The 22,050-nt window shown below is 35.0% G+C and overlaps 1 protein-coding gene across 1 annotated transcript; it reads left to right on the forward strand.

The window, feature by feature from the left end:
- Nucleotides 1-870: 870 nt before the first annotated feature.
- LOC139901501 (uncharacterized) lies at nt 871-15,245 on the forward strand. The gene is made up of 2 exons (XM_071884208.1): nt 871-1,111; nt 14,626-15,245. Exons 1-2 carry the CDS (start codon nt 871-873, stop codon nt 15,243-15,245), a joined length of 861 nt encoding a protein of 286 aa, XP_071740309.1.
- Nucleotides 15,246-22,050: the final 6,805 nt, after the last annotated feature.

Raw genomic sequence — 22,050 nt, forward strand, 5'->3', positions numbered from 1 at the left:
GAGTGTGCATCTTTATGCTGGGTGTTCTGAGGTTTCAATTTTCAATTGTGTATTTACATAGATTGCCAATATACCAATTTGTTATAAATATTACAAGCATATATAAAAATTCAGAAGCAAACTTTAGAATCTATAGTGAAGTGATGACTTTAATCTGAATTTTTTTACCTCATGTATTAGTGTAATCTTTTTATTAAAAGGTGAAATAAGTAGGGATTTTGAAGGGGTCCCAAAACCCTCAAGGAACATACATATGGTTCCCAATATGTCGATATATACTTGATTATAGCTGCAACATACATATATGAGAAATTTTACGAGAAAACCGAAGCATTTAGAACATAAAGTAAAAATGCTCAAACTTCTCGATATAGAACTAATGTAGGCTTTACACGTGAAACCAAAAGGAAATATTTTATACTCAATACACAATTTTCGCTAACTAAGACATTGTAATTTTGTCGAAAAAGTTAAAACATATGTGTTGCTACTCTCTTTTAGGTGGTGGTAAATTCTTATAATAATGCAATTTCACAAGTCACTATTAGAGCACTCTCAACAGTTCGATCTTCACCACCGCCCACCCCCACGCCCTGCTGGGGGCCGATGTCACGGCACCGCCCAGCCTCCCGCCCAGGCCGCCGCCCACTCGTTCGTCCGCTGGTTCGCCTGTTTTAATCATTTGTGAGGACGATGGAAAATGGATGAAAAACAAAAAGAAAAAAAATCCCCAACGGTTGGAAACGGCTAGTTGTTTTTTTTTCTTCCACTCTATATATACACATTCAAATTCATTTTTAACACACATATCTTTTTCATTCTCTCAACCTACACTATCATTTTATCAATTTTTTTTTATTTATAAAAAAGATGAATCCAAATAACCCAAATTACGATCCCGAACTAAGCGTTTTAGTAACAATCACAAATACAACAAATGCTAGTGATACTCGCGCACTCGAATTACTTGAGGCATTGGATGAGTTAAGCGATGATGAAGAAGTTGTCCGCGTACCAAGAGCACCTCGAAGATATTTACATAGAGATCGCGAAGGCCGCGCAAGAGCTTTATATAATGATTATTTTTCCGACAATCCCACGTTTCCGGATGGTTATTTTCGTAGAAGGTATCTGAAATGTCCCGTTCTTATTGATTAAAAACGTTCCATATTAATTGATTTCGTTGCGAGGTTTTGACCTCTATATGAGACGTTTTTCAAAGACTGCATTCATTTTTAAAACAAACCATAACCTTTATTTCATAAATAAAGGTTTAAAAAGCTTTACGTAGATTATCAAATAATGATAATCTAAAATATCCTGTTTACACACGACCATTACATAATGGTTTACAATACAAATATGTTACATCGAAATCAGTTTCTTGAATGCAGTTTTTACACAATATCATACAAACATGGACTCCAAATCTTGTCCTTATTTTAGTATGCAACAGCGGAAGCTCTTAATATTCACCTGAGAATAAACATGCTTTAAACGTCAACAAAAATGTTGGTGAGTTATAGGTTTAACCTATATATATCAAATCGTAACAATAGACCACAAGATTTCATATTTCAATACACATCCCATACATAGAGATAAAAATCATTCATATGGTGAACACCTGGTAACCGACAATAACAAGATGCATATATAAGAATATCCCCATCATTCCGGGACACCCTTCGGATATGATATAAATTTCGAAGTACTAAAGCATCCGGTACTTTGGATGGGGTTTGTTAGGCCCAATAGATCTATCTTTAGGATTCGCGTCAATTAGGGTGTCTGTTCCCTAATTCTTAGATTACCAGACTTAATAAAAAGGGGCATATTCGATTTTGATAATTCAACCATAGAATGTAGTTTCACGTACTTGTGTCTATTTTGTAAATCATTTATAAAACCTGCATGTATTCTCATCCCAAAAATATTAGATTTTAAAAGTGGGACTATAACTCACTTTCACAGATTTTTACTTCGTCGGGAAGTAAGACTTGGCCACTGGTTGATTCACGAACCTATAACAATATATACATATATATCAAAGTATGTTCAAAATATATTTACAACACTTTTAATATATTTTGATGTTTTAAGTTTATTAAGTCAGCTGTCCTCGTTAGTAACCTACAACTAGTTGTCCACAGTTAGATGTACAGAAATAAATCGATAAATATTATCTTGAATCAATCCACGACCCAGTGTATACGTATCTCAGTATTGATCACAACTCAAACTATATATATTTTGGAATCAACCTCAACCCTGTATAGCTAACTCCAACATTCACATATAGAGTGTCTATGGTTGTTCCGAAATATATATAGATGTGTCGACATGATAGGTCGAAACATTGTATACGTGTCTATGGTATCTCAAGATTACATAATATACAATACAAGTTGATTAAGTTATGGTTGGAATAGATTTGTTACCAATTTTCACGTAGCTAAAATGAGAAAAATTATCCAATCTTGTTTTACCCATAACTTCTTCATTTTAAATCCGTTTTGAGTGAATCAAATTGCTATGGTTTCATATTGAACTCTATTTTATGAATCTAAACAGAAAAATATAGGTTTATAGACGGAAAAATAAGTTACAAGTCGTTTTTGTAAAGATAGTCATTTCAGTCGAAAGAACGACGTCTAGATGACCATTTTAGAAAACATACTTCCACTTTGAGTTTAATCATAATTTTTGGATATAGTTTCATGTTCATAATAAAAATCATTTTCTCAGAATAACAACTTTAAAATCAAAGTTTATCATAGTTTTTAATTAACTAACCCAAAACAGCCCGCGGTGTTACTACGACGGCGTAAATCCGGTTTTACGGTGTTTTTCGTGTTTCCAGGTTTTAAATCATTAAGTTAGCATATCATATAGATATAGAACATGTGTTTAGTTGATTTTAAAAGTCAAGTTAGAAGGATTAACTTTTGTTTGCGAACAAGTTTAGAATTAACTAAACTATGTTCTAGTGATTACAAGTTTAAACCTTCGAATAAGATAGCTTTATATGTATGAATCGAATGATGTTATGAACATCATTACTACCTTAAGTTCCTTGGATAAACCTACTGGAAAAGAGAAAAATGGATCTAGCTTCAACGGATCCTTGGATGGCTCGAAGTTCTTGAAGCAGAATCATGACACGAAAACAAGTTCAAGTAAGATCATCACTTGAAATAAGATTGTTATAGTTATAGAAATTGAACCAAAGTTTGAATATGATTATTACCTTGTATTAGAATGATAACCTACTGTAAGAAACAAAGATTTCTTGAGGTTGGATGATCACCTTACAAGATTGGAAGTGAGCTAGCAAACTTGAAAGTATTCTTGATTTTATGAAACTAGAACTTTTGGAATTTATGAAGAACACTTAGAACTTGAAGATAGAACTTGAGAGAGATCAATTAGATGAAGAAAATTGAAGAATGAAAGTGTTTGTAGGTGTTTTTGGTCGTTGGTGTATGGATTAGATATAAAGGATATGTAATTTTGTTTTCATGTAAATAATTCATGAATGATTACTCATATTTTTTGTAATTTTATGAGATATTTCATGCTAGTTGCCAAATGATGGTTCCCACATGTGTTAGGTGACTCACATGGGCTGCTAAGAGCTGATCATTGGAGTGTATATACCAATAGTACATACATCTAAAAGCTGTGTATTGTACGAGTACGAATACGGGTGCATACGAGTAGAATTGTTGATGAAACTGAACGAGGATGTAATTGTAAGCATTTTTGTTAAGTAGAAGTATTTTGATAAGTGTCTTGAAGTCTTTAAAAAGTGTATGAATACATATTAAAACACTACATGTATATACATTTTAACTGAGTCGTTAAGTCATCGTTAGTCGTTACATGTAAATGTTGTTTTGAAACCTTTAGGTTAACGATCTTGTTGAATGTTGTTAACCCATTGTTTATTATAACAAATGAGATGTTAAATTATTATATTATCATGATATTATGATATATAATATATCTTAGTATGATGTATATACAGTTAAATGTCGTTACAACGATAATCGTTACATATATGTCTCGTTTCGAAATCATTAAGTTAGTAGCCTTATTTTTACATATGTATTTCATTGTTAATACACTTAATAATATATTTACTTATCATTTAACATAATTAACCAAGTGTATCAATATCTTAATATGATTCATATGTACCTAGTAAGACGTTGTTATAACGATAATCGTTATATATATCGTTTTCGAGTTTCTTAAATTAATAGTCTCATTTTTATGTATATAACTCATTGTTAAAATACCTAATGAGATACATACTTATAATAAAAACATGTTAACTATATATATAACCATATATATGTCATCGTATAGTTTTTATAAGTTTTAACGTTCGTGAATCACCGGTCAACTTGGGTGGTCAATTGTCTATATGAAACATATTTCAATTAATCAAGTCTTAACAAGTTTGATTGCTTAATATGTTGGAAACGTTTAATCATGTAAATATCAATCTCAATTAATATATATAAACATGGAAAAGTGCGGGTCACTACAGTACCTACCCGTTAAATAAATTTCGTCCCGAAATTTTAAGCTGTTGAAGGTGTTGACGAATCTTCTGGAAATAGATGCGGGTATTTCTTCTTCATCTGATCTTCACGCTCCCAGGTGAACTCGGGTCCTCTACGAGCATTCCATCGAACCTTAACAATTGGTATCTTGTTTTGCTTAAGTCTTTTAACCTCACGATCCATTATTTCGACGGGTTCTTCGATGAATTGGAGTTTTTCGTTGATTTGGATTTCATCTAACGGAATAGTGAGATCTTCTTTAGCAAAACATTTCTTCAAATTCGAGACGTGGAAAGTGTTATGTACAGCCGCGAGTTGTTGAGGTAACTCAAGTCGGTAAGCTACTGGTCCGACACGATCAATAATCTTGAATGGTCCAATATACCTTGGATTTAATTTCCCTCGTTTACCAAATCGAACAACGCCTTTCCAAGGTGAAACTTTAAGCATGACCATCTCTCCAATTTCAAATTCTATATCTTTTCTTTTAATGTCAGCGTAGCTCTTTTGTCGACTTTGGGCGGTTTTCAACCGTTGTTGAATTTGGATGATCTTCTCGGTAGTTTCTTGTATAATCTCCGGACCCGTAATCTGTCTATCCCCCACCTCACTCCAACAAATCGGAGACCTGCACTTTCTACCATAAAGTGCTTCAAACGGCGCCATCTCAATGCTTGAATGGTAGCTGTTGTTGTAGGAAAATTCTGCTAACGGTAGATGTCGATCCCAACTGTTTCCGAAATCAATAACACATGCTCGTAGCATGTCTTCAAGCGTTTGTATCGTCCTTTCGCTCTGCCCATCAGTTTGTGGATGATAGGCAGTACTCATGTCTAGACGAGTTCCTAATGCTTGCTGTAATGTCTGCCAGAATCTTGAAATAAATCTGCCATCCCTATCAGAGATAATAGAGATTGGTATTCCATGTCTGGAGACGACTTCCTTCAAATACAGTCGTGCTAACTTCTCCATCTTGTCATCTTCTCTTATTGGTAGGAAGTGTGCTGATTTGGTGAGACGATCAACTATTACCCAAATAGTATCAAAACCACTTGCAGTCCTTGGCAATTTAGTGATGAAATCCATGGTAATGTTTTCCCATTTCCATTCCGGGATTTCGGGTTGTTGAAGTAGACCTGATGGTTTCTGATGCTCAGCTTTGACCTTAGAACACGTCAAACATTCTCCTACGTATTTAGCAACATCGGCTTTCATACCCGGCCACCAAAAATGTTTCTTGAGATCCTTGTACATCTTCCCCGTTCCAGGATGTATTGAGTATCTGGTTTTATGAGCTTCTCTAAGTACCATTTCTCTCATATCTCCAAATTTTGGTACCCAAATCCTTTCAGACCTATACCGGGTTCCGTCTTCCCGAATATTAAGATGTTTCTCCGATCCTTTGGGTATTTCATCCTTTAAATTTCCCTCTTTTAAAACTCCTTGTTGCGCCTCCTTTATTTGAGTAGTAAGGTTATTATGAATCATTATATTCATAGATTTTACTCGAATGGGTTCTCTGTCCTTCCTGCTCAAGGCATCGGCTACCACATTTGCCTTCCCCGGGTGGTAACGAATCTCAAAGTCGTAATCATTCAATAATTCAATCCACCTACGCTGCCTCATATTCAGTTGTTTCTGATTAAATATGTGTTGAAGACTTTTGTGGTCGCTATATATAATACTTTTGACCCCATATAAGTAGTGCCTCCAAGTCTTTAATGCAAAAACAACCGCGCCTAATTTCAAATCATGCGTCGTATAATTTTGTTCGTGAATCTTCAATTGTCTAGACGCATAAGCAATCACCTTCGTTCGTTGCATTAATACACAACCGAGACCTTGCTTTGATGCGTCACAATAAATCACAAAATCATCATTCCCTTCAGGCAATGACAATATAGGTGCCGTAGTTAGCTTTTTCTTCAATAACTGAAACGCTTTCTCTTGTTCATCATTCCATTCAAATTTCTTCCCTTTATGCGTTAATGCAGTCAAGGGTTTTGCTATTCTGGAAAAGTCTTGGATGAACCTTCTGTAGTAACCAGCTAGTCCTAAAAACTGGCGTATGTGTTTCGGAGTTTTCGGGGTTTCCCACTTTTCAACAGTTTCTATCTTTGCCGGATCCACCTTAATACCTTCTTTGTTCACTATGTGACCGAGGAATTGAACTTCTTCCAACCAAAATGCACACTTTGAAAACTTAGCGTACAATTCTTCCTTCCTCAATACTTCTAACACTTTTCTCAAATGTTCACCGTGTTCTTGGTCATTCTTTGAGTAAATAAGTATGTCATCAATGAAAACAATGACAAACTTGTCAAGGTATGGTCCACACACTCGGTTCATAAGGTCCATGAACACAGCTGGTGCATTAGTTAAACCAAACGGCATGACCATAAACTCGTAATGACCGTAACGTGTTCTGAAAGCAGTCTTTGGAATATCATCTTCTTTCACCCGCATTTGATGATACCCGGAACGTAAGTCAATCTTTGAATAAACAGACGATCCTTGTAGTTGATCAAATAAGTCGTCGATTCTCGGTAGTGGGTAGCGGTTCTTGATGGTAAGTTTGTTCAACTCTCGGTAGTCGATACACAACCTGTATGTACCATCTTTCTTCTTGACAAACAAAACAGGAGCTCCCCACGGTGATGTGCTTGGTCGAATGAAACCACGCTCTAAAAGTTCTTGTAATTGGCTTTGCAGTTCTTTCATCTCGCTGGGTGCGAGTCTGTAAGGAGCACGAGCTATTGGTGCAGCTCCTGGTACAAGATCTATTTGAAATTCAACGGATCGATGTGGGGGTAATCCCGGTAATTCTTTCGGAAATACATCGGGAAATTCTTTTGCAATGGGAACATCATTGATGCTCTTTTCTTCAGTTTGTACTTTCTCAACGTGTGCTAGAACAGCATAGCAACCTTTTCTTATTAGTTTTTGTGCCTTCAAATTACTAATAAGATGTAGCTTCGTGTTGCCCTTTTCTCCGTACACCATTAAGGGTTTTCCTTTTTCTCGTATAATGCGAATTGCATTTTTGTAACAAACGATCTCCGCTTTCACTTCTTTCAACCAGTCCATACCGATTATCACATCAAAACTCCCTAACTCTACTGGTATCAAATCAATCTTAAATGTTTCGCTAACCAGTTTAATTTCTCGATTCCGACATATATTATCTGCTGAAATTAATTTACCATTTGCTAATTCGAGTAAAAATTTACTATCCAAAGGCGTCAATGGACAACTTAATTTAGCACAAAAATCTCTACTCATATAGCTTCTATCCGCACCCGAATCAAATAAAACGTAAGCAGATTTATTGTCAATAAGAAACGTACCCGTAACAAGCTCCGGGTCTTCCTGTGCCTCTACCGCATTAATATTGAAAACTCTTCCACGGCCTTGTCCATTCGTGTTCTCCTGGTTCGGGCAATTTCTAATAATGTGGCCTGGTTTTCCACATTTATAACAAACTACATTGGCATAACTTGCTCCGACACTACTTGCTCCGCCATTACTCGTTCCGACACCATTTGTTCCTTTCGTTCTATTAACCCCTGGTCCGTAGACCTCACACTTCGCCGCGCTATGACCATTTCTTTTACACTTGTTGCAAAATTTGGTGCAGAACCCCGAGTGATTCTTTTCACACCTTTGGCATAGTTGCTTCTGATTGTTGTTGTTGTTGCGGTTATTATTGTTGTTGGGATGATTGTTGTAGTTGCTGTTGTTGTTGTTGTTGTTGTTGTTGTTGTTGGGCCGTTTGTTGTACTTGCGATTGATGTTGCGATTGTTGGGATAATTGTTGCGATTATTGTTGTAATTGCTGTTGTTGTTGTATTGGTGATTCTTATCACCGTTTTCCTCCCACTTTCTTTTGACTTGCTTCACATTGGCCTCTTCAGCAGTCTGTTCTTTAATTCTTTCTTCAATTTGGTTCACGAGTTTGTGAGCCATTCTACATGCCTGTTGTATGGAGGCGGGCTCGTGTGAACTTATATCTTCTTGGATTCTTTCTGGTAATCCTTTCACAAACGCGTCGATCTTCTCTTCCTCATCTTCGAATGCTCCCGGACACAATAGGCACAATTCTGTGAATCGTCTTTCGTACGTGGTAATATCAAATCCTTGGGTTCGTAACCCTCTAAGTTCTATCTTGAGCTTTTTGACCTCGGTTCTGGGACGGTACTTCTCGTTCATCAAGTGCTTGAATGCTGACCACGGTAGTGCGTACGCATCGTCTTGTCCCACTTGCTCTAGATAGGTATTCCACCATGTTAACGCAGAACCTGTGAAGGTATGCGTAGCGTACTTTACTTTGTCCTCTTCAGTACACTTACTTATGGCAAACACCGATTCGACCTTCTCGGTCCACCGTTTCAATCCGATCGGTCCTTCGGTTCCATCAAATTCCAAAGGTTTGCAGGCAGTGAATTCTTTGTAGGTGCATCCTACACGATTTCCTGTACTGCTAGATCCAAGGTTATTGTTGGTATGTAGCGCAGCCTGTACTGCGGCTATGTTTGAAGCTAGAAAAGTACGGAATTCCTCTTCATTCATATTCACGGTGTGTCGAGTAGTCGGTGCCATTTCCTTCAAAATAGTTAAATGGAACAAGTTAATCATACAGAATATTAAGAGTAGTTAATAGTATTTCGTAGCATAATATGAACTCATTTATAAAAGCTTTTTCTTCATATTAGCGTTTTATAAGTTTAAATTCGGGTAGTACCTACCCGTTAAGTTCATACTTAGTAGCTAATATACAATTCAACTACTACAATTCTATATGAAAAACTGATTATAATAATATTTCGCGTTCAAACTTTTATACAATATTTTACAAACTTACAATACCGCTTATTTTACATAAAGCATGAAATATAGCACACAATAACTTTGATACAAGATAGTTGTGAAGATAATTCTAGCTAGTACACAAGTCGTTCAGCAAAGGCAATAAAGACACGTAATTCATACGTCCAGAAACAAGTCATGCATTCTGGTTTTACTAGGACTACTTCCCATCCTTGGTCTTGTGCAACATAACCGTTATGGCCGTTGATAAGACAGCGTGTTGTAACGTCGTCAAAGGGACGAGGGTTACGTAATGTCCAACAGTCCCGTAATAATCTAAAAACCTCATTTCTTACCCCAATTACCGACTCCGTCACTTGTGGAAACGTTTTGTTTAATAGTTGTAGCCCGATGTTCTTGTTCTCACTTTGGTGAGAAGCGAACATTACTAATCCGTAAGCATAACATGCTTCTTTATGTTGCATGTTAGCCGCTTTTTCTAAATCACGAAGTCCAATATTCGGATATATTGAGTCAAAATAATTTCTTAACCCGTTGCGTAAAATAGCATTTGGGTTCCCCGCAATATATGCGTCAAAGTAAACACATCGTAACTTATGGGTTTCCCAATGTGATATCCCCCATCTTTCAAACGAAAGTCTCTTATAAACCAAGACATTCTTGGAACGTTCTTCGAATGTCTTACAAACTGATCTCGCCTTAAATAGTTGTGCCGAAGAATTCTGGCCGACTCTAGACAAGATTTCATCAATCATGTCTCCGGGTAGGTCTCTTAAAATATTGGGTTGTCTATCCATTTTGTATTTTTAAACTGTAAAATAGACAAGAGTTAGATTCATAAAAAAAATACTTATTAATACAAGAAATTTTTACATATATCATAAAGCATAAGAACACTATATTCCATATATTACACCACACGAATACAACTATCTTATTCCGACTCGCTCGTTTCTTCTTCTTCGGTTTTGGTTCGTTTTGCCAAGTTTCTAGGGATATATGATGTTCCCCTAATACGAACCGTCGTTGTCCACATTGGTTTAGAAAAACCTGGTGGTTTAGAGGTTCCCGGGTCATTGTTACAACTTAAGGACTTCGGGGGTTGACGATACATATAAAGTTCATCGGGGTTGGAATTAGATTTCTCTATTTTTATGCCCTTTCCCTTATTATTTTCTTTTGCCTTTTTAAATTCAGTTGGGGTAATTTCTATAACATCATCGGAATTCTCGTCGGAATCCGATTCATCGGAGAATTGGTAATCCTCCCAATATTTTGCTTCCTTGGCGGAAACACCATTGACCATAATTAACTTTGGTCGGTTGGTTGAGGATTTTCTTTTACTTAACCGTTTTATTATTTCCCCCACCGGTTCTATTTCTTCATCCGGTTCCGATTCTTCTTTCGGTTCCGATTCTTCTTCCGGTTCCGACTCTTCTTCCGGTTCCTCTTCGGGAACTTGTGAATCAGTCCACAAATTATTCCAATTTACATTTGACTCTTCATTATTATTAGGTGAGTCAATGGGACTTGTTCTAGAGGTAGACATCTATCACATAATATCAAACACGTTAAGAGATTAATATATCACATAATATTCATATGTTAAAAATATATAGTTTCCAACAAAAATGTTAAGCAATCATTTTTAAAGAAAACACGGTCGAAGTCCAGACTCACTAATGCATCCTAACAAACTCGATAAGACACACTAATGCAAATTTTCTGGTTCTCTAAGACCAACGCTCTGATACCAACTGAAATGTCCCGTTCTTATTGATTAAAAACGTTCCATATTAATTGATTTCGTTGCGAGGTTTTGACCTCTATATGAGACGTTTTTCAAAGACTGCATTCATTTTTAAAACAAACCATAACCTTTATTTCATAAATAAAGGTTTAAAAAGCTTTACGTAGATTATCAAATAATGATAATCTAAAATATCCTGTTTACACACGACCATTACATAATGGTTTACAATACAAATATGTTACATCGAAATCAGTTTCTTGAATGCAGTTTTTACACAATATCATACAAACATGGACTCCAAATCTTGTCCTTATTTTAGTATGCAACAGCGGAAGCTCTTAATATTCACCTGAGAATAAACATGCTTTAAACGTCAACAAAAATGTTGGTGAGTTATAGGTTTAACCTATATATATCAAATCGTAACAATAGACCACAAGATTTCATATTTCAATACACATCCCATACATAGAGATAAAAATCATTCATATGGTGAACACCTGGTAACCGACAATAACAAGATGCATATATAAGAATATCCCCATCATTCCGGGACACCCTTCGGATATGATATAAATTTCGAAGTACTAAAGCATCCGGTACTTTGGATGGGGTTTGTTAGGCCCAATAGATCTATCTTTAGGATTCGCGTCAATTAGGGTGTCTGTTCCCTAATTCTTAGATTACCAGACTTAATAAAAAGGGGCATATTCGATTTTGATAATTCAACCATAGAATGTAGTTTCACGTACTTGTGTCTATTTTGTAAATCATTTATAAAACCTGCATGTATTCTCATCCCAAAAATATTAGATTTTAAAAGTGGGACTATAACTCACTTTCACAGATTTTTACTTCGTCGGGAAGTAAGACTTGGCCACTGGTTGATTCACGAACCTATAACAATATATACATATATATCAAAGTATGTTCAAAATATATTTACAACACTTTTAATATATTTTGATGTTTTAAGTTTATTAAGTCAGCTGTCCTCGTTAGTAACCTACAACTAGTTGTCCACAGTTAGATGTACAGAAATAAATCGATAAATATTATCTTGAATCAATCCACGACCCAGTGTATACGTATCTCAGTATTGATCACAACTCAAACTATATATATTTTGGAATCAACCTCAACCCTGTATAGCTAACTCCAACATTCACATATAGAGTGTCTATGGTTGTTCCGAAATATATATAGATGTGTCGACATGATAGGTCGAAACATTGTATACGTGTCTATGGTATCTCAAGATTACATAATATACAATACAAGTTGATTAAGTTATGGTTGGAATAGATTTGTTACCAATTTTCACGTAGCTAAAATGAGAAAAATTATCCAATCTTGTTTTACCCATAACTTCTTCATTTTAAATCCGTTTTGAGTGAATCAAATTGCTATGGTTTCATATTGAACTCTATTTTATGAATCTAAACAGAAAAATATAGGTTTATAGACGGAAAAATAAGTTACAAGTCGTTTTTGTAAAGATAGTCATTTCAGTCGAAAGAACGACGTCTAGATGACCATTTTAGAAAACATACTTCCACTTTGAGTTTAATCATAATTTTTGGATATAGTTTCATGTTCATAATAAAAATCATTTTCTCAGAATAACAACTTTAAAATCAAAGTTTATCATAGTTTTTAATTAACTAACCCAAAACAGCCCGCGGTGTTACTACGACGGCGTAAATCCGGTTTTACGGTGTTTTTCGTGTTTCCAGGTTTTAAATCATTAAGTTAGCATATCATATAGATATAGAACATGTGTTTAGTTGATTTTAAAAGTCAAGTTAGAAGGATTAACTTTTGTTTGCGAACAAGTTTAGAATTAACTAAACTATGTTCTAGTGATTACAAGTTTAAACCTTCGAATAAGATAGCTTTATATGTATGAATCGAATGATGTTATGAACATCATTACTACCTTAAGTTCCTTGGATAAACCTACTGGAAAAGAGAAAAATGGATCTAGCTTCAACGGATCCTTGGATGGCTCGAAGTTCTTGAAGCAGAATCATGACACGAAAACAAGTTCAAGTAAGATCATCACTTGAAATAAGATTGTTATAGTTATAGAAATTGAACCAAAGTTTGAATATGATTATTACCTTGTATTAGAATGATAACCTACTGTAAGAAACAAAGATTTCTTGAGGTTGGATGATCACCTTACAAGATTGGAAGTGAGCTAGCAAACTTGAAAGTATTCTTGATTTTATGAAACTAGAACTTTTGGAATTTATGAAGAACACTTAGAACTTGAAGATAGAACTTGAGAGAGATCAATTAGATGAAGAAAATTGAAGAATGAAAGTGTTTGTAGGTGTTTTTGGTCGTTGGTGTATGGATTAGATATAAAGGATATGTAATTTTGTTTTCATGTAAATAATTCATGAATGATTACTCATATTTTTTGTAATTTTATGAGATATTTCATGCTAGTTGCCAAATGATGGTTCCCACATGTGTTAGGTGACTCACATGGGCTGCTAAGAGCTGATCATTGGAGTGTATATACCAATAGTACATACATCTAAAAGCTGTGTATTGTACGAGTACGAATACGGGTGCATACGAGTAGAATTGTTGATGAAACTGAACGAGGATGTAATTGTAAGCATTTTTGTTAAGTAGAAGTATTTTGATAAGTGTCTTGAAGTCTTTAAAAAGTGTATGAATACATATTAAAACACTACATGTATATACATTTTAACTGAGTCGTTAAGTCATCGTTAGTCGTTACATGTAAATGTTGTTTTGAAACCTTTAGGTTAACGATCTTGTTGAATGTTGTTAACCCATTGTTTATTATAACAAATGAGATGTTAAATTATTATATTATCATGATATTATGATATATAATATATCTTAGTATGATGTATATACAGTTAAATGTCGTTACAACGATAATCGTTACATATATGTCTCGTTTCGAAATCATTAAGTTAGTAGCCTTATTTTTACATATGTATTTCATTGTTAATACACTTAATAATATATTTACTTATCATTTAACATAATTAACCAAGTGTATCAATATCTTAATATGATTCATATGTACCTAGTAAGACGTTGTTATAACGATAATCGTTATATATATCGTTTTCGAGTTTCTTAAATTAATAGTCTCATTTTTATGTATATAACTCATTGTTAAAATACCTAATGAGATACATACTTATAATAAAAACATGTTAACTATATATATAACCATATATATGTCATCGTATAGTTTTTATAAGTTTTAACGTTCGTGAATCACCGGTCAACTTGGGTGGTCAATTGTCTATATGAAACATATTTCAATTAATCAAGTCTTAACAAGTTTGATTGCTTAATATGTTGGAAACGTTTAATCATGTAAATATCAATCTCAATTAATATATATAAACATGGAAAAGTGCGGGTCACTACAGTATCGAATGAGCAAACCTTTATTTCTTCGTATATGTCAAGGTATATTGAATTTTTCCCAAACTCCGACTCCTGACTATTTTACTTACTTTCATCAAAAACGTGATGCCGCCGGATTACTTGGTTTTAATATTGTTCAAAAAGTAACATCTACCATACGTCAACTAGCTTATGCTACTTCGGCCGAACTTTTTGATGAATGTTTGCATATGGGTAAACAAACCGCATATGATTGTTTAAACAATTATTGCAAATGTGTTTTTCATTTGTACGCTACTGAATATTTGAGAAAACCAACTGCACAAGATGTGCAACTTTTGACCACTAAACATGCTCAAATACATGGTTTTCCGGGGATGTTAGGAAGTCTCGATTGTATGCATTGGAGATGGAGAAATTGTCCACAACGGTGGAAGGGTCATTATACACGAGGTGATCATGGTTACCCGTCAATTATGCTTGAAGCGGTAGCCTCGTACGATGGATGGTTTTGGCACGCTTATTTTGGACCTGCGGGTTCAAATAATGATATCAACGTACTTAATCAATCTAATTTGTTTACTGAGTTATTAGCCGGTGAAGCTCCACCTTGTACGTTTACGGTTAACGGGTGTACGTTTGATAAGAGTTATTATTTGGCGGATGGAATTTATCCGGAATGAGCAACATTAGTGAAGTCGTTCAGAAATCCGATAGACCCGAAATAATCAAAATTCTCAAAGTACCAAGCATCAGCAAAAAAAGATATTGAACGAGCATTTGGAGTACTACAAGGTCGATGGACCATTGTTCAACAACCGGCAAGACCGTATTACATCCGCAAAATTAGAAGGATTATGTTAACATGTATCATATTAAATAATATGAAAACCGAGGAAAACGGTCGTGCATTTTGTGGGCTCAAGGAGAATTATAGTCCGATTCGACGTGCACGAGGAACATTCCAAGAAAGAGTCGAGTCGCATATACGGATGGACGTAAAATTAAGAGATGTGGGCATTCATCGACTACTATGAGATATGCTTGTAGAACACGTGTATAATCTTCCACATCATTATCGTATTCGACATGATCCAACAAGAAAACCAAACAATTAAGATGAGGCAGGACCTTCACACGTTAACTGTAACGACCCTGGATTTTCCAACGTTTATTTATTAATAATGTTTATTATTAATACTTGTGATTAAATGAATGTATTGTTTATATACATTTACTTGTTACCATGATTGCCCGTACTTGACTTTAAATGCCCGAAACGTCTTTGTGACACACGAAACTTTCACGAATAATATTTTCGAGTATTATTTACATTCATGATTAAGTTTTATTAATCATTTTGATTAACTAAGGTTATTAGTTGATTACTTGGGCCTTTATTAGTGTTATTGGACTTTTACTTATTAATTACTTGAACTTGGGCTTGATTAATGTTAATGGACTCTTGAATGTGGACTTATAAGCCCACCCTACATCTTAATGAACTAACTAGCCCATTCTTACTTGTAAGTATCACTTTATGGATCAACTAGTTAGTTTAACTTCGTAAAGAATCTAGTTACAACATATTCCCCATGCATGCACCCTTATTAACCAACCTTTTAAGCCTTACATACTAGTGACTAGTGGACCAATTTCTTTCCCTTGATTCCTTGTTTGGCCGTCGGCCTAGGTAGTAGAACAAGGGTGTTTTTGTTCCAATTTTTCTTATTACTTCACTAGCATTTTACTCTCATTTTCTCGCACACACAATACTTGCATTTTCTCTCATTTCTTTCTCTTATTCTCTCTAAATATTGTAAGTAACTTGAAGCTTTTCTTCCCTTTCTTTCCTTCTAAAAACCGTATCAATATCATCATCATTTGTTTGTTGTCTACTTGTTCCTTGTTGTTTAATTACTTTCTTGTTGTTTGTTACTTACTAATTATCAAGAATCAAACTTGCTAGTTTGTTCTTCATTTATCTTGTATTTACAAGAACATAAGAGAGCTTAAAATTTCTAGTTTATGCTCTACATTTAAAGGTTTAAAAGATCAAAGTTCATGTGTTGAAAGCATAGTTGTGATTCATGAGGTAAACTTTAAAGTTTACTTCCTTAAAGATCAAGACTTAGGCTTGAATCTTTAAAGTATGAAACCCATGAACTTATTAACTTGTTTATTTAGTTTAATACTTCATTTACTTGCACTTTAATTTCATGTTTGTTGGTTTAAATGGTCAAGTATTACAAGTTAGTCTTGATCTCATACTTTCTTGAACTAAAGTTAACTTTGAAAGTTCAAGAACATGTAAGTAAGCTTTCTTTAACTATAAATTTGTACACTTATGTTAGATCTAGACTTTTGGGTCTAGGATCTTCAAGATCTAACTAAGAACTATGCTCTACAACTTAAGATCTTGATTTCATAAGTTTACTTTCAAGTTTGCAACTTATTATTAGTTTTAAAGTTCATGTATGTGTTAGATCTAAGACCTTGATGTAACTTTGGTTCATCAAACTTCATACAAATCTTAAGTGAGTTGTGTTACATGTCTTAGACTTACACTTGTGTCATAATAGTCAAAACTTGGTTAATATTACTTTTATAGTTCATGTATGTGTCGGATCTAAGACTTTGATGTAACTTTGGTTCATCAAAACACTTGAAACACTTAAATGAGTTGTGCTACATGTCTTGGACTTATACAAGTGTTATGATGGTGAAACCTTGGTCAAGATGATGCAAACACAACAACGAGTTGTACACTTGAAGCTATATGCATCAAGGATGAGAACCGTGATTAGCATCGAGTACCAAGAACTCTCGGAACCTACAGTTTTACTGTTTCTGTGTCTGACCCGTAAGACCTGGGCTACTGTAAATATGATTTTCAGATAGCTCTGTTCGAGTAAATAATTTTTCATTTAGGACTCGTCTTAATCCGAGTTACGGTTTAGGATTTATGGCCCTCCGATCGTCCCTATGTCCTTTTAACGTTGTGCTGAAAAATTCTGACCTACTCGCACTTAGACTGTCTCCACGGTCAAACGAAGACGAGTTTGCTTCTGGGATTTTTACCACAACTAAAGGACTCATATACGGAGCCATGTCCACTGGTTTCACCTTATTTAAGTAGGTGTAGAGGCCGTGGTGACTGATCGAACTCAGCCTTTGTTTTAAACTCTTTCATGAACGAAACTTGCTTTACACCTTTTGTTTAATGATGAATGATGATGACCTTTAAGACCTTATTTACATACATTTAAACCTTTTGGGATGATTTACTGAGTTAGTACTATTTGACTTAGGTTGAGGACTTTCCGGACCTACACACTTTCTTATTTCCCGAGTCATACTTTACCGCTACTTTATCATTGTGAGTTATAGCATTCCCTTTTTACTTTAACTATTTTGGGAACTGAGAATACATGCGCATTTTACGTTTTACATACTAGGCACGAGTACTTAAACTTATATATGTGTGGGTTATACAACGGCATAAACATTCTCTTTAGCTCGGTAACGTTTAGTCATTGGTTTTTGAACCGGTGAACGCGAATCTTAGATATGGATCCATAGGGTTTGACATCCCAACTCGGGCTAGTCGCGCTAGCATTTAATGAGTGTTTAATACTTCGTAAACATACGCACTTGCCAAGTGTACTTTCAGGGGGTATAAACGTTAAGTTAGTTACCAAGTGCCCACGGTTAACATATACTTTATCTTACTGTTTTGAAACGCTCTTTGTAGCACTGAAATCTCGTGGCCTACCTTACATACTATTATACTTAAACTATAGCTCACCAACCTTTGTGTTGACGCTTTTAAGCATGTTTTTCTCAGGTGCTTAAGGTTGCTTCTACTGTGTACTAGTCTTGCTGTAGACACTCGCTGCTTTAGAGTTATCACCGCATGAACTACTTTATTTTGCATTCAAACTTAATTACTTTTGAAACTATGATTTGTAATGACCTAAGGGTCACGTACTATTATCTTTGCTTCCGTTCATAGAAGCATACTTTTGATGTAAAACATTTGGCGTTAGTTATGACGTCACCTTTTATCTTGAATGCAAACTTGTTTTGAAAACGCATATAGTGTTTGACCTTGTAATGATCCTGTTGTTGATGATTCATACACGATGGTTTTGTACGGGGCATCACAATTGGTATCATAGCATTGGTTGTAGGGAATTAGGTTGCATTAGTGAGTCTAAGACCGACCCGAGTAGGATTCACTAATAGGACTAATCTACAACTTGCTAGTTTACTTGTTTCCGCTGAACTTACTGCATGCTGATGCTTACTTTTACTGCTATATGCCGTATGCTATTACATGATTTCACTACTGCATGATATTACTTGCTTTCGATTGCATGCTACTTCTGTACGATTTACTGTTATTGCCATGCTATTTACCGTTATACATGATTTAGACTGTTGGCCTAATACGTGCTTGCTTTATGACTTACAGACATGGAAAATTTATTTTTCCTTGTTCAGATGTCGGATATTCCACCTGCTATCATTTTGGGCAGTTCAGACACTTCAGCCACCTCACCTGCCACTATTGCCGATCCCCCGATCCCGTCAGCAACACACTCTAGTGACCCAGGCGCTTCGACTTCCGGAGCTAGCAGTCATGCGCCTGTCCCAGTGGCTACTTCCGACGGAGCTCAGGACCCCCCGGAGATTCCAGCTCCATCTGCCCCAGGACCCTCGGGGTCACAGCCTCGCTCAGGTGATGTTGTAATTCACGCGGAATTTGGGGATGGTCCATTCCATAACCAGTATCGCCATTGGAGCCGACGCGCCCCTGATGGACGTCTTGTGCCTATTCCACCTGATGTGGTAGCGTGGGGGTACGTGATAGTACTATATTTTACTACGAAATACGTTACAAATTACACAAGTTTTAATTATTTATTTTCGAATGGGATATACCTAAACCTTGCTACAACACTATAGGCAGTGTACCTAATCGTACAGTAGTGTAGTTTTTAGTAAGTCCGGTTCGTTCCACAGGGAGCGGGCTTATTGCACACTATATTTTTAAACAATTATATTTGTACATAATATATTATATTAATAATATATAAAAGGGGGTTTACCGTTTAATGACCGGTTTGTCGATTTTATATTTTAAGCGAAGCGTAAATTAAATGACGATATTTAACCAATATAAAATAAATAACAATAATTAAAATGACAATAAATAAAAGTACGAGGAAATATGAAATAAAATATATTATGCTTATTTAAACTTCCGTAACTATGATGTTTGATGTTTTGATTTTAATTTATTGTCCTGGGTTAATTGTCCTTTGTCCTGGATGTATTTGAAACCTATCTGGTTTTTGTCCACAATAGTTCATCGATCATAATTATAAAATGCTCGGCAAATTTAACCTTATGCCCGAAGTCAAATATTCCAACTAACTGGGGATTCGAACTGTAACAAGATCTTAATACTTTGTTTAATGAATACACCAGGTTATCGACTGTGTGTAATCCAAGGTTTTAATACTTTGTTAACAATTACACCAATTACCCTTGAATGTAATCCACCCCTGTTTTAATGAGTCCATTGACTATTAATCCATCCCCGTGTTCGGTCAAATGAACAATTATTAGTATTTATAGATATCCCGCCCATCGTGTCCGATCGAGCGTATGTGGTTATTTATATCTACGTCAAATTGTAAATCTCTATATTAATTTAATGAGGTATCATTTAGTTAATATAAATCCCATTAATAGCCCATAGTCTAATTTCCACAAGTGTCGTTCTTTTGTCCAAACCCCAATTATGGTACAAAGCCCAATAACCACATCTTTAATATTTAGCCCAACATCATAATTACTTCTGCTCAAATAAGCATAATAATAACTTAGTTACGAGACATTAATTTAAAAAGGAGAACATAATTTACATTGAGTATTTATCGCGTAGTGTTACACGGACAGAATTTCGACTTCAAAAACCCGTAAAATAACCTTTACATAACCCAAACTAATCTAATATAAAACTAACATATACTATATATATATATATATATATATATATATATATATATATATATATATATATATATATATTTATTTATTTATTTATTATATATTACAGAGTATTATTATTATTATGTATATATATATTTTTTTAAAACTGCAGAAGCTCGTGGCCTTTTATAGGCATTTTGGAATCTGGCTGCTCCGCAAGTCGTGGAGTTTTTGGCCTTCAAACTCCGCGAGTCGTGGAGTTTGATTTTTCAGCTCACAATTTTTTGGATCTTAGCTTGTTGACGTAATTAAATAATAATATAATATATAAATAATTTTAAGAATTATTTAAATATTATATTTTATTTATGTGCATAGTTGACTTGTAATTTTTGCACCGTTGCGTCACGCGTTGAGAGTTGACTCATGTCCCGGTTCCGGATTTTCGAACGTCCTTTCGTATAATTTAATATCTTGTACTTTGCGTTTCGTAACTTGTACTTTTGTCATTTTTAGACGTTTCTTATCAATAAATTGAACCACTTAGATTGTATCTTGTACATTTGAGCTTTTTGGTCATTTGCGTCTTCAAATCATCGTTTTCGCCTTTTGTCTTCGCACTTATTTAATATAAACGATTACAACTTAAAATAGGACAATTACAACTAAATAATTTACATATTGGGAGGATATTGCTACTAAATATATGTTCATTTGGAGCACTATCAAATATCCCCACACTTGAACGTTGCTTGTCCTCAAGCAATACATAACTTGAAATAATATAATATATCACACGAATCACTTCTTTATTCTTCACACTTTATACATCAGTGATTTTGAGATGGCGGTATAAACAATGATAGTAACGATAGAACCATGGTTAAAGGTGGGTGTGCCATCCACAGTTGCCTCGGGTTTGGGTCAACGACACTTGCAATCAAATAGCCGATTTACTTTTGGTTTCCAAAGCAAAGTGCACATTTGAAAGGCGGTTTACAGTCCCACATGACTATGAAAATGTAGATCCTTAAGGAAATTGGATCTTTATGAAAATATTTGATCATTTGAAAATTCAATCTAGCTTTTACCCTAGATAAGTTTTCCGGAATAACCCTTCACCGGTGCTGCAAAATATTTTTGTGGGTTTTGTGGGTTTCAGATTTGAAAATTTTAGCTCAAAACTTACGGTTTTGTGTCACCCACTTGCTAACCTTGTATTAGGAAAGTAACACGTCCAGTATACTTGCTCCGCATATTACCTTTCGGTAAACTACCGTCCGGTTGTAAAGGAAAGCGTTGAACAAGCAACTGTTAAGGCAATGTCCCGTGACTTGCTTTTGATTATGGTCTATAATGTGTCGGACGCAATTACTATCCTTTGTAGGAGCAATAGTAAAGCTCACCCTTATAATTTTTCGGTCTGGCACAAGGTCCTGTCTTCGACCATGCTATGCAACCACCGTTCTTACGGTTGACACCCGA

This window comes from Rutidosis leptorrhynchoides, chromosome 1, assembly GCF_046630445.1.
Source record: "Rutidosis leptorrhynchoides isolate AG116_Rl617_1_P2 chromosome 1, CSIRO_AGI_Rlap_v1, whole genome shotgun sequence".
In the NCBI taxonomy this organism is placed as follows: domain Eukaryota; kingdom Viridiplantae; phylum Streptophyta; class Magnoliopsida; order Asterales; family Asteraceae; genus Rutidosis; species Rutidosis leptorrhynchoides.

What these genes read in the sequence shown, in the direction of transcription:
- LOC139901501 (XM_071884208.1), top strand. Translation starts at nt 871, where the DNA reads ATGAATCCAAATAACCCAAATTACGATCCCGAACTAAGCGTTTTAGTA. An exon ending in CAATCCCACGTTTCCGGATG is followed by an intron (nt 1,112 to 14,625) that starts GTTATTTTCGTA and finishes GTATATGTCAAG; the next exon opens with GTATATTGAATTTTTCCCAA.